This window comes from Balaenoptera musculus, chromosome 14, assembly GCF_009873245.2.
Source record: "Balaenoptera musculus isolate JJ_BM4_2016_0621 chromosome 14, mBalMus1.pri.v3, whole genome shotgun sequence".
Classification (NCBI taxonomy): domain Eukaryota; kingdom Metazoa; phylum Chordata; class Mammalia; order Artiodactyla; family Balaenopteridae; genus Balaenoptera; species Balaenoptera musculus.
The window spans coordinates 20,189,139-20,202,738 of NC_045798.1; the positions used below are offsets into that span (position 1 = coordinate 20,189,139).

At 50.8% G+C, this 13,600-nt stretch overlaps 1 protein-coding gene across 1 annotated transcript in view; it reads left to right on the plus strand.

Annotated features, from left to right (window-relative positions):
- The first annotated feature begins 80 nt into the window (after positions 1-80).
- LOC118880231 (unconventional myosin-XVIIIb-like) overlaps positions 81-13,600 on the plus strand; it is a 55,643-nt gene continuing 42,123 nt past the window's right edge. Inside the window, exons 1-3 of the mRNA XM_036823769.1 lie at positions 81-361; positions 10,503-10,701; positions 12,748-12,890. Of these exons, the coding sequence (XP_036679664.1) occupies positions 10,671-10,701; positions 12,748-12,890 (174 nt within the window). The 5' untranslated portion in view covers positions 81-361; positions 10,503-10,670. The remainder of the gene's footprint in view (positions 362-10,502; positions 10,702-12,747; positions 12,891-13,600) is intronic.

The window sequence follows — 13,600 nt, forward strand, 5'->3', positions numbered from 1 at the left end:
CGGGGGCGAAGGCGCTGGCGTCGGGAGCTGTCCCCGCCCCTGTTCCGCACCGCCAAATACGTCCATGCGCTCCGACTGCCTGGTCAGCGGCCACCCCGGGCTGCTGCCTCCTGTCCAGACCTGGAGCTCAGCGGCTAATTTTAGAAATGACTTGTCCACTCAGCTGCTGCTATCACATTGGCGTGGGGGAGGACGGAGAGGAGCAGTCAGGGAAGGGGATGTGAGTGCCGGCGCCGGGCGGGGAGCTGCTGCCATTTCTTCTCTGTCCCTGCTCTCCTGGCCTGGTGGGTCTCTGCGCTGGGACCTGGGGAGACCCCTCGGACCGGAGTGGATCCTGTGACCTCAGCACCGGCTGGAGAAGGTACCGTCGGGCTGGGTTTGACGGTGCGCGCCTTGTGAGCAGAAAAGCCTAATTTTCCAGAATGTGCTTTGGGGGCTGCGGTGGCCTCTGGTCTTGCCATCTATTTCAGGCCTTTCGGCCTCTGAGCCCTCTTCCCTTTGGCTGGTTGCCTGCTTAGAAAACAAGAGTGTTTCATGGAAGGATTTTATGACCAAACGCTGGGGTGAGGGGATACTTTTAAAGATCACCCTGGTCAGGCCCCAGCTGTTTGCTAATTATTAAATATATTTAGAGTCATGAGATAACCTTCACTTTGGAATCTCAGCCGCCAGCGGCAGGGGTTCGTATTTTCCCTCAGCTACCAGTGGTTTCTGCTTAACTGGGTGTCAGTTGATGGTCAGGAAGCCAAAACGCTTCCCCTTTCACGTTTCCAACACTGTTGAGTCTAAGCCTTGATTGTAATGGTTTTTTATTCCATTTCTTCCAAATAAGCATGGGGCGGGAAGGGGGATGGTGGATGGAGGTTTGAGTTTCATGTGGCCCTGACTTGATCCTCTGTCCGAGAGGAGGGGTTTTCTCTGGCTCGCCGTTGTGGGCATTTCTTTGAATGGAGAAGTGGCACAGGCCTCGGTGGGTGGTGTGGGCAGTGGGCACAGTGGGGAGGGGCTGTGTCTTCACATGGAGCTCCCTCCCTGGAGTTAGGCCTCAGGGCCATGGCCTTGGGAAGGCTTTTCCGTAGAGGTGGCCGGGAAGGGAAAGTCCAGTCGGTTCCAGTCTGGCCTCGACCCGCCGGGCCAGGAGAACTGAGCTGCTGCTTTCACTCTGCGGCCGGCCGAGCAGATGCCTGGCCCGCTCAGTGCACCGGCTCAGGGGGGCCGAGGGGCCCGCTGGGGCTTCCTGTGTCTGACAGGACCGTGGTTCCCTCAGGGTTGTCTTTGCTACTGACTCAGGCTCTCCTGTATCTGGGTGATACGTCCAGGGGACGCTGTGTAGTTTAGGCTGTGGATGAGTTCTAGAAAATAATGACAGAGAGAGAGAGACGGAGGAGGAGGGTCTCCTGACTTTGGAGGGGCTGCATGTCACCAGTGCAGATGTCTGGTGGCACCTGCACATAGGCCCGGTGACCTTGAATAGCCAAGTTTGGGCTCCGCTGACTCTGCGACCTCGGAGCAGTCCCTTCCGGGATCTGAGCTTTGGTTTCGCCCTTCTAAACCCTGAGGGCCTTGGCAAGACCATCCTGGAGATGGCAACCAGGATTCAACATCCAGGGCAGCGTTTCTCCAAGGATGGGTCGTTTTGATTACCTCGACCAGCCTCACGGGGCGGGGGTGGGGGTGGGGTGGGTGTTAAACATGCAGATTCCCGGGACCATCTCAGAACTACTGAGCAGGTCCTTGGGGGAAGGGGCCCGGAAATTCACAGGTTCAAACCTGAATGGGCACGTCTGGTGCCCACCAAAGCTGGAGAAAACGCCTTTCCCTCTGTGGGAGCCGACAAAACCCCAGGGGGCTGCTGCTTAGCACCACCTTGTCAAAACTCATGGTATCACAGACATGGACAAACACGCACTGTCCTCTGTTAGGGTCTGATTATTGCAAAATTTCATGAGGCCCGTGTTCAGCCAGGGGCAAGACCAAGCACTTCTGGGGGCTTTGTGAGATGAGATGAGAAGGCCCCAACGCCAGGACAGAACCTCCCGGCACAGCCAAAAGGATGGGAACTCTGGCTAGGTTCTTCTAGGCCTTGATGACACAGCCCTTAGCGGCTCCTGGTTTACCTAGGAGATACAAACGACTGTCTGAATAGGGCTGGTTTAAGCAGGTGGTTAGTTGCTGTATGGTGACTGTGGTATATGGCATATCCTTAAATGTTTTTAACTAATAACTTTTATTTTTTAGAGCAGTTTTAGATTCACAGCAAAATTGAGCGGAAGGTACAGAGATTCCCATACAACCCCCGTCCCCACGTTCACAGGGCCTCCCCCATGGTAAAATTCCCCACCAGCGTGGATGTTTATTACAACTGATGACCTTACTGACACGTAATTATCACCAAATCCATAGTGTCTGTGATGGTTCACTCTTGGTGGTGTATATTCTATTTGATTTGGAAAATGCATAATGATATGTAATCCATCATTATGTTAATCCTATGCGTAGTTTCACTGCTCTAAAAATCCTCTGTGATCTGCCTGTTCATCCCCCTCTCCCTCCAACCCCTTGCAATCACTGATCCTTTTACTGTCTCCACAGTATTGCCTTTTCCAGAATGCTGTATAGTTGGAGTCTACAGTACATACTCTTTACAGATGGGTCCTTTCATTTAGTAACATGCTTTAAGTTTCCTCCGTGTCTTTTCACGGTATCCTTAATATTTAAGCTATGTGAAATTGAATTATTTGAAAAATGGAGAAAGTCGGCAAGTGGAGGGCCCCCTGGGTGCTGTCAAATCCAGCTCACATGTTCACAGATCGGGCAGCCGAGGCACAGAGAGGGTTAGCGACTTGCCCAAGGACACACAGCTTTGCAGTGACGGCATTGGGCTTAGAACAGCCCCTGCCTTCAAGTTTGGCACTCAGGGAACAGCCTGGGGCTCCCCATTTTAGGAATAATAACCCAATTTTTCCTATTACCCCCCCCACCCCCAAAACCTTCTCCACCATCATCCTCCAAGCCTCAAACGAAAGGATTAAATCTCAGCTCTAGTTTCAACAAAAATGAACTTTATTACACAAACAAGCTCATTGGGATGAGAGCTGCTAGGATATCTCATAACCATCAAGGCAGAAGTCAGTCTCTCCAATTCTCTTCCCTTCCCTTCCCTTCCCTTCCCTTCCCTTCCCTTCCCTTCCCTTCCCTTCTCTCCCTCTCCCTCCCCTCTCCCTCCCTCTCCCTCCCCTCTCCTCCCTTCTCCCTTCTCCCTCACACACACACACACACACACACCACACACACAACACACACACACACACCACACACAACTCACCCCACACGTACACAACAACGTACACATTCATTCTGAAGGACCCAGAATTCAACATCAGCTTCACCTGAATCACCTCCCCCAGCCCCAGCATGACTCACCCAGCTCCGTAATTTTCCTTTCCTGCTCTACACTTGCTTCTCCCTGCTACTTAATTACTTTGAGAAGTACACTTTTCTGCAATAAAGGAAAGATCTTCGAGTATCGGTGAGGTGGATTTACCAAATACTCGGCCAGTACTCACGCTCAAGGAGTCAGGGATTTCAAGGTCCGGGGTGCAAGGGAATTCATCTCCGCCCATAAAAGATTGCTGCGTGCATTTCAGCTGTTTATTGGGTACCAGCTGGGGTTGAATTTCAGTTCATGGACGGCAACCAGATTAGCTGTCGAGTTGAGGAGAGAGAGATGGTTGCTTACTGGGATAAATGTCTCCTTCACACTGGTTATTGCTGTGAGCTTGGGCATGAGTGATTAGCCCCATTTTACAGATCAGGAAGTGAGATTTAGAGGCTTAAGTGACTCAAGGTCATGTAGAGTGAAATGAAAGTGGGACTTGGTGCCTTGCTGCCAGAGACTTGTTTATTTAGTCTAGTCTAATAAAACAACGTGAGCTAGATAGCCAATTATGCAACACTGTTCCACAGGGACAGATAACAAAGCCTATTCAAACTCATTATCTCATTAATCCATTGACAGTCCAGGAGGGGGGCATCATACTGTTCCAGTTTTATCGAGGAGAAAACTGAGAATCAGAGAGGGTTAGTGAACTTGCCTGGGGTCACAGAGCCACTAAGTGGTGATGGGTCCAGGAATGACTTCTCTATTCTTCTGTCAACAGTGGGTGACTCATTTCTCAATTCTTTCTATATCACATCTATTTATTGTTTGAAGCAAGATTATTTTGCCCCTTTCTTCTCCTTAACGCTCCTCTCCACTTGACATGATTCTTCTAGACCAGGGTTTCTTGACCTCAGCACTACTGACATTTGGACTGAATAATTCCTTGTGGTGGGAGGACTGTCCTGAGCATTGTGGGATGTTTAGCAGCATCCCTGGCCTCTACCTGGTAGGTACCAGTAGCACCCCGTCTCCAGCTGTGACAACCAAAACTGCCTTCAGGCATCGCCCAATGTCCATGGGTGAGCACAATCACCACCTATTGAAAACCCTGATCTAGTCTAGTTCTGTCCAACAGAACTTTCTTCGATAATAGAAATGTTCTGTATCTCTGCTGTCCAATATGGTAGCCACTAGCCACGTGTGGAACATTGGAAAGTGCCTGGTGCAACTGAAAAGCTGAAGCTTTTTTTGTTTGGCTTGGTTTTAATAAATTTATTTATTTTTTAATTTTTGGCCACATTGGGTCTTTGTTGCTGCATGTGGGCTTTCTCTAGTTGCAGCGAGCGGGGGCTGCTCTTCGTTGTGGTGTGAGGGCTTCTCACTGTGGTAGCTTCTCTTGTTGCAGAGCACGGGCTGTAGCACGCGGGCTTCAGTAGTTGTGGTGCGTGGGCTTCAGTAGTTGTGGCTCACCGGCTCTAGAGCGCAGGCTCAGTAGTTGTAGTGCACGGGCTTAGTTGCTCCGAGGCATGTGGGATCTTCCCGGACCAGGGCTTAAACCCGTGTCCCCTGCATTGACAGGCGGATTCTTAACCACTGTGCCACCAGGGAAGCCCCTGAGGTTTTAATTTAATTTTAATTAATTTAAATTGAAATAGCCCCATGTGGCTAGTGGCTGCCGTATTAGACAGCAAAACTCCAGGTAGCAAGGGAGCAGGGGTAGAAAGACAGCCCTGTGATGGAGCAGTCAGGGGAGCCTCCCAGCAAAAGACTGACCAGCCTCTTGCCTCACTGTGGCAGGGGAAGCCCCAGGCTGGAAATGGCAAATACTTGGCACAGGCACCACTCCTAACCATTCCTGCACCCATGGCAGACATTGCTAGTCAATCACCACACACTTTCTTGCTAGTTCAGCCATAGCTCAGGATCCTTCTCAATACAACACTCCAGGCAGTCCCCAACTACAGATCAGTAGATGCTAGCATTTGAGAGAAATATTACTGGTCATCCCTAGGCCAGGAGGCCCATCTGGGAGGTCCAGGATCTCACCAGGCTGTAAGGTGGCTGGCAAGGGACGTGTGGCCAACCTGGGTCAGTGAGGCAACCACAGATATGGAGAGTGGAGAGGCAATGTGCTGGAGGAGCCAAGATTTTTCTATTTCTTCAAGAAACACTCAGAGCATGATTTAGGGAGAGAGGAAGGGGGTGGGGGGAGAGGTGAAGACTTGTCAAAGCCAGCTGATGTGCAAAGCATTTGGAGATTTTTATTGAGCTGGGTGCAATATTGTGATTTATGAAGAAAAATACATATTTGGTCATTCAGACCAAAAATATATATTTGGCCATCTCCCACGTGGCCCAAAGCTTAAAATATTTACATTTTCGCCCTTTTTGGAAAAAAAAATTGCTGACCCTTATTCTAGAGAGGGTTCTGAATTGCCCACAAAAGTGGACTTGCTGGATTAAAGGAAATATGCATTGAAAATTTCAGCAGATGCTGCCCTTCATACTTGCACTAGCAGTGTATGAGATTGCCTGTTCCCCAGTATCCTCACCAACGCAGAGTAATATCAAACTTTTCCATGTGGCCAATTTGATAGGTGAAAATGGTATTTCACTATAGTTTTAATTGTACTTACCTTATTAGCAGTAAGATTTAGTATTAGGGAGTAGGTATAATAAAATATATATTTGGTCTTTGTCCCTCATTCCTGGCACAAAACTTCTAAACCCCGTGGAATTTCCAGATAAGAGTGTCTTTTGATATTCATAACAAAACCCTTTCAACCACACCTGAGTTTGTGTTAATGAGGTGACTTTTGGAAAGCCCCTAAGGAAGGGGCTGGTTGCCAGGGGAACCAACCAGAATTAGAGGATTGGAACTTTCAGTCTCTTCCACCCTCGCCCCCACCCCCTTGAAGGGGAGAGGGGCTTGAGGTTGAATCAGTTAATCCTGTCTACATAACGAAGCTTCAGTGAAATTAAAAGAATGGAGTTTGGGGCTTCCCTGGTGGCGCAGTGGTTGAGAGTCTGCCTGCCAATGCAGGGGACGCGGGCTCGAGCCCTGGTCTGGGAAGATCCCACATGACGCGGAGCAAGTGGGCCCGTGAGCCACAACTGCTGAGCCTGCGCGTCTGGAGCCTGTGCTCCGCAACAAGAGAGGCCGCGATGGTGAGAGACCCGCGCACCGCGATGAAGAGTGGCCCCCGCTTGCCACAACTAGAGAAAGCCCTTGCACAGAAACGAAGACACAACACAACTAAAATAAATAAATAAATAAATAATTTTTAAAAAAAGTTCTTCAAAATTATTAAAAAAAGAAAAAGAATAGAGTTTGGAGAGCTTCTGGATTGGTGTACACAGGGAGGTGCCAGGTGGGACAGCATGGAAGCTTTGCACCCCTTTCCCCATACCTTGCCCTGTGCGTCTCTTCCATATGGCTGTTCCTGAGTTAGATCCTTTTATAATAAACTGGTAATCTAGAAAGGGAAAAAAATATATACATATATATATATATTTGGGTCATCTCATATATATTTGGCTTTCCAAAAGTCACCACATTAACCTAACAAAAGGCACCTTTTTTAAAAAATTAATTTTTATTTGAGCGTAGTTCTGCTGTACAGCAAAGTGAATCAGCTATACATATACATATATCCCCTCTTTTTTGGATTTCCTTCCCATTTAGGTCACCACAGAGCACTGAGTAGAGTTCCCTGTGCTATACAGTAGGTTCTCATTAGCCTGGAAGGGCGACGCTGCACTCTCCCTTCCGTTGCCAGGCAGGCTGTGCTTCTGTTACTGCAGCCCAAGGCCCCGAGAGCCTGCTCTGGTTCCTTAGGGGCCCCTGGGAGTGGTGTTTGTCACAGGTCTCTCCGCAAGCCCAGTTCTCTCGACCGTGACTGTCCTCGATTGCGGCGTCTGCTACACGGCCTGGGTCAAAGAGCCTAAAAGTGCGGGGATTGGGACCCAACCTGGTAGGAGGAACTTGAGTCCCGTGATCCCCCTAAGCCCCTGTAACCCTGCGGTGGGCGTGGGTCCCCCTCAAGTCACACTGCCTCCCACACCCACAGCTGCCTTCTGTCTTTGGCTGAGTCCCCTCTGGTTCCTCAAATGGCCACCAGGTGGGAGGAGAGACCTGCGGGGAGGCTGGGACTGAGGCCTCCTTGAAGATGGGCTAGGAGGGGTCCAGGCAGGGCTGGGGGCCTCTCTCACTGGGGGTCTGGGCTTGCCGGGTGGCTGGGAGCTGGGTGCGTGCCTGGGGGTGCAGGCCTCTTTTGGGGTGAGTGTGCTGTGACTGCATGGGGTGTAGATGGGCACACCTGTGTGCAGAGGCCTCTGCAGCTGTTGGGTGCGTGTGCCCTTGAGCATGCCCGTGTGCAAGCATGCAGGGGTACCTGTGTGTGACTGTGGGGCCTGGGTCTGCAGAATCCTCCCTGTTCCCCTGCAGGCCTGAGAAGGCTGACGATTGGGATAGCCTGGCCCTTGAACTTTATGTTTCCAAAGCGGGAGGTGGCTCCGAGGCTCGGACCTCAGGACCCCCTGCCTGCTGCGTTCCCTTAGGCTGTGTCCAGCCAGTGTGGCGGCTTGTCCTACTTTGCCAGGTTTGGGGTCCTGCTGAGCCTTTTTAATTTATTTATTTATTTTAACATCTTTATTGGAGTATAATTGCTTTACAATGGTGTGTTAGTTTCTGCTGTGTAACAAAGTGAATCAGTTATACATATACGTATGTTCCCATATCTCTTCCCTCTTGCATCTCCCTCCCTCCCACCCCTCCCTATCCCACCCCTCTAGGTGATCACAAAGCACCAAGCTGATCTCCCTGTGCTCTGCGGCTGCTTCCCACTAGCTCTCTATTTGACGTTTGATAGTGTATATATGTCCATGCCACTCTCTCACTTTGTCACATCTTACCCTTCCCCCTCCCCATATCCTCAGGTCCATTCTCTAGTAGGTCTGTGAGCCTTTTGATTTGTGTCAGGATGGGGACTCATTGCTGTTCCTGGGGGCCTCGGGGTAGGAAAGGCCAACAGTGCACTGGGGGTGCTCCTTAGCCCCAGGCTGGGGGTTCGGGGAGGGGGAGGGCCGCCACACCGGAGTTTGTGCCCCTGGTCCTGCCAAGCCACTGGGAGGGTGGATGCTAGCCCACTTGTCACCCGCTTAGCATCCTGGGCTTCCAAGGTCCTCCTCCAGCCAGGCCCGTTTCCCTGCTCCCTTTGGTGCCTTTCTACTGCCCTCACTACCTCCACCGCCCTCTTCCGTTCTCCCTGAAAACCACGCTAAGCAGACATTTGTCAAGGTCACAGTGACCTCCATGCTGCCAAGCCCAGTGGACAATTCTCCGGCCTCCTCTGACTTGACCCTCAGCAGCACTTCAGGGGCTGGTCCTTCCCTCCTCCTGCCATCACTCCCTTCCGCAGCTCAGGAATTCCGCTCTCCTGGTTTTCCTTCTGTCCCGCTGGCCCTCCCTCTCAGCATCCTTTGCTGGTCCCTGATCTCTCCAAGTCTGGGTGCCCCATCCCTACACCTCTTCTGTCTCCCTCTTTAAACGCCCACTTCCTTGGTGATCTCATCCAAGCTCATGGCTTTCAAATGACTCCCGCTCAGTATAATTTAATTAGTTGGTTTTTTATCATCTGTCTTCTCCCAAAGGAAAGCAAGCTCTACAGGCAGGGCTTTTTTTGCCTTAAGTCAGGTTTATTAAGGTATAATTTACATACAGTTAATGTCACCCTTTTTAGTGTTCACTTCTGTAAGTTTTTGACAAACACGTATAGTTGTGAAACTGTCTCTGCCATCAATTACAGGACAGTTCCCATCACCCCCAAAAGTTCTCCATACCCTTGTGGTCATCCCCTCCCCCATGTCCCGCCCTGGGCAGCCACTAATCTGTTCTTTTGTCCCTTTTCCCTAGTTGTGCCTTTTCTGAAAAGTCATATAAATGGGATTGTACTGCGTGTAACCTTTGGAATCGGCTTCTTCCACTTATCACAATGCACAGCGCATTTGAGATTCACCCATATTGTTGCAGCTGTGAGCCGTTAGTTCTTTTATTCTATTGTAGTTTATTGCACAGCTTTGTTTATCTGGTCGGAGGGGGACCAGTTGTCCTGGTTTCCGTGGGAGGGAATGGTTTTTCTGGGACATGGGACTTTCAGTGCTAAAACCAGGGTGGTTGGTTATCTTAGTTCTTTAGTTGAGGGACATTTGGGTTGTTTCTAGTTTGTTGATGATTTTGAATACCTACTCAATATAACCAGTGACAGAGGGTTTTTTGGTGAACACAAATGTCCATTTCTCTTGGGTAAATACCTAGGAGTGGGGTTGCTCAGTTGTATGACGAGTGTACGTATCACTGTAAAAGAGGCTGCCAAGCTGTTCTCCAGAGTGGCTGTATTGTGTAGCATTGTGGGAGAATTCCACTTGCTCTGCATCTTAACCAGAACTTGGTAGTGTGTCAAAAAAAATTAAAAACAGGTTTTTTAGCCATCTTAATAGGTGTATAATGATATCTCCTCACGGTTGGCAGAGATTTCCTTTACTCGCCTTGAGTAGTGTAGTGCCCCCAGTGCCTGGGTTAGTGCCTGCTATGTAGTAGACACTCAATGAATTTTTTTTTTACTGAGTGAATGAATGTATGGATGGATGAATGAATGAAGTCAAAGGGGCTTCCGGTATCTAAATCTGTTATAGCAAATACATAGCACACGTACCGCCAATTCCCCCATGCCCCATTCTGTTTCCATGGCAGACGTCACTCATCAATTGAGCCATTTTATCCACCTGCTTCATTTCAGACAGGTACGATCCAGTCCTTTGTGTAGCAAGTGAGATGAGCCCCATGAGCTAATGCAGCTTTAGTTCAAGCCTCTCATTGGCTGAAGAAGAGGCCAGGCTCAGAGCAGGGTCCAAGGCTGCTCAAGGACTCACAGCGAGCCAGTGGCAGGACTAGATCTCCAGGCTGGGCTCTCCCCAGAAAAATGCACGACGTCTCTGACAAGGCTGGAGTAGGATGGGAGGCATGGACGTGGATCTGGGCTTGAGGCCGGGTTGGAGCATTGTGGAGTGCTCCCTGGGCCCCGGCTGGGTGGGAAGGCTGATGCCGGCGCTCTTCCTGCAGGTGCCCAGGAGCTGCCGGGATGGCCTACCCGCCCACGTTGGCTCCCTGGCCCAGCGGGCGTACTGGGCTCTGCTGAGCCAGCAGAGGGACCAGAGCATCGTGGCCCTGGGCCAGAGCGGTGCTGGCAAGACCACCTGCTGCGAGCAGGTCCTGGAGCACCTGGTGGGGATGGCAGGCAGTGTGGATGGCAGGGTCTCAGGTACAGTGGTCTCCAGGTGACGTGCAGCTGGGACGTGGTGGGGGCGGTGGCGTGGGGGAAGGGAAGGGAGAGTCAGAGGGGGTGCTGGGCGGCTCTTTCTTATATCTGCTCAGCTAGCGTTCACTGAGCACCTGTGTGCAGACCCTGTGCTGGCTTCTGGGCAGGGCCACCCCTAGTCTGTTGGGTACTTTTGTGTGAATTAGAAACAGGTACTCCTTGCCTAAGACACTCACTGCCACATGTGGAACAGTCGTCACGCATTGACATTGTTAGAACCAAACACTTGACCACCATGTTCTGGGCCATCATCCTAATAAGTATACAGGCCTATGGCTATCTGATATAAATGCTGTGCCCTTAGGTGTGGTGTCCTTGTGCAGCGCACAGCCCACTGGACTGTGCAGAGGACCCGATAAGTAAAAACAAAGACAAGGAGGCACTGACAGCCGGAAGGGAGACTCAGCTGCACATCTGTGCCAGACTCCAATGCTCTGCACCGCTTGCTGGCCGAGCTGGGGAGGGGAGAGGCGGAGGGAGCACAGAGAAGGGGCCGGGGGCCTTCCTTGAGGAAATGATGTTTGAGCTGGGCATTAAAGAAAGAGTTTCAACATTGTAAATCAACTATACTTCAATAAAAAATAGTGTCAGTTGGTGATAATAATTACAATATTGATGGGGATCGTGGTAAATGCTTGCTGAGGACTTACGCGCCAGGCTCTATTCCAAGCAGGTTAACTTATTTATTATTTAAAACATCCCTATAAGGTAGACATTATTACTATTTGAATTTTATAGATGAGGCCATTAAAACGCAGGGAGGTTAACCAGCTTGCCCAAGGCCACACAGCTCATACATCCTAGCACCGAGATTCAAACACAGACAGTTTGGCTCCAGAGCTGTTACCCCTGGGCCAGTGTTCTCAATGTATTGTTGCCCCTTTGAGGAGCCTTTTTAGTTGTTCTTTCTCCTAATCGTCTCCCACCATGAAAAGTTAATGCCATAGATTCACCATATATTTGTTTATGCAGTGTGTGTGTATGTGTGTATATATATACAGACACACACAGACATGTGTGTGTCTTTGTGTGTGTGTGTGTGTGTGTGTGTGTGTATCTGTGCTCTATTCTATACATAAGGAAGGAAAACTGCCCCCATCCTCAAGAATCAGTTTCTGCCCTCTTGGGGGCAGTATTCCCCCTGCTGAGAATATATGGCCCAGGCAGTACTGCTTTTCTAATAATAACAAACAATGCTAACACCACCACATTTGGAGCATGTTCTGAGCACTTTACATTATTAAATCTTTTAGTCTTTGTGGCAACCACATGAGGTAAGTAAGTACTATTATTACCCCCATCTTATAGATGGGGTATCTGAGGCACAGGGAGGTTAATTTATTCGCTCCAATTCAGGTGACTAACAATGGGGAGAGGCCATATTCAAGCTTGTTTAACCATTGTACTATCCTGCTTCTCCACTGGGGTTATTCCAATGCTTTATTGATCACCTGTTCTGCACCTGGCCCAGGTTAGAGCCCTGTTAGGAGCTGGGGATACAGCAAGGAGAGGCCCTCCAAGAATGTAGTTCTGCTGAAAGTGTGTGTTGGGGGAGTGGGAGTCAGGCTAGGCTGTATCCAGGTGCCTAGCACATAGTGGGTGCTTGTTAAATAGTTATGTTAAAAAGCTTGGGACTGCTGGGCTTTTTGAGCTGGCTGTGATGGGCGTTCCCCGAGAGCAGGTCCAAGAATGTTAATGCTCTGCCCTCCTCCTAGACTCCACCAGGCCCAGGAGGCCCTAGGGCAGCCCTTGTCACTCAGATCGTACCAATCCTAGGTGTGTGTATCTCCCCTTCTGGGCTCACTCTTGCTCACCCCGCTTCCCTGCTTGCAGCACAGGGCCAGCCCAGCAGCGTAAGAGGTGTGGCTTAGAGCTGAGTTGGGGGAGTGGAGGGGCCCCTGCTGGGGCCTGGGGCCAGAATGGGGTCCTGTGAGAGGTGGGGGTGGCAGCACCTGGGCCACAGGTGATGCCCTGTCTGTGCCCCACCAGTGGAGAAGATTCGAGCCACCTTCACTGTCCTCCGGGCCTTTGGCTCCGTGTTCACCGGCCACAGCCGCCGTGCCACCCGGTGCTCCATGGTGATGTCACTGGACTTGAACGCCACAGGCCGAGTCACGGCCGCCCAGCTCCAGGTGAGGCCTCTGGGTGGGAGGGAGAGGGGGCTCTTTGGGGCTGCAGTAGCCTCAGCCCCACTCAGCAGGGCCCACGCCTCCAGCTGGGACCCTGGAATGTGTCTAAATGGTCATCACTCCCCAGGCCAAGGCCAGCTCCTCCCCACCTCACTCAGTGCCCAGACATCTCCTCCCGGAGCAGGCCGGCTCATCTGTGCCTCGGAGTATCACAGGGATGAAATATTCATGAGTAGATACATAATTCAGCCACTCATTCGCTGGGTCTTAAAAGCGTAAGCTGAAATTAAACAGGCGCTCGCTGGCCTTCTGCGGCAGCCCGTGTGTGACAGGCACATGGCCTGTTTGTTCCTCTCTCTGAAATCACCTGGCTCCTCCCCTTCCCCCCCCCCCCGCCCCCGCCAACATTCTGTTTGAACAGAAAACAGGATTAGGTTATTAGAAGGGTTGTTTGTATGTGGAGCTAGGAGAATACCCAGACTCGCTGGTGCACGATAAATCCCTTTCTGTCCCGGCCCTGAAAGTCTACCGTGCATCACCATGTGGGTCAAGTTATTAAGGGCTTCGGTTGCATAAGAGTGTGTTGGAGGGCGGCTCTGGGTTAATTGTTAGTACCCTTGGATTCCTTCATCGGAATGAGCCCGTTGCATTCGTTGATTGCCTGCGTGGACTCTGAATCAGTGAGACAAAGGCCTGGCACGTTTTGATTTGGA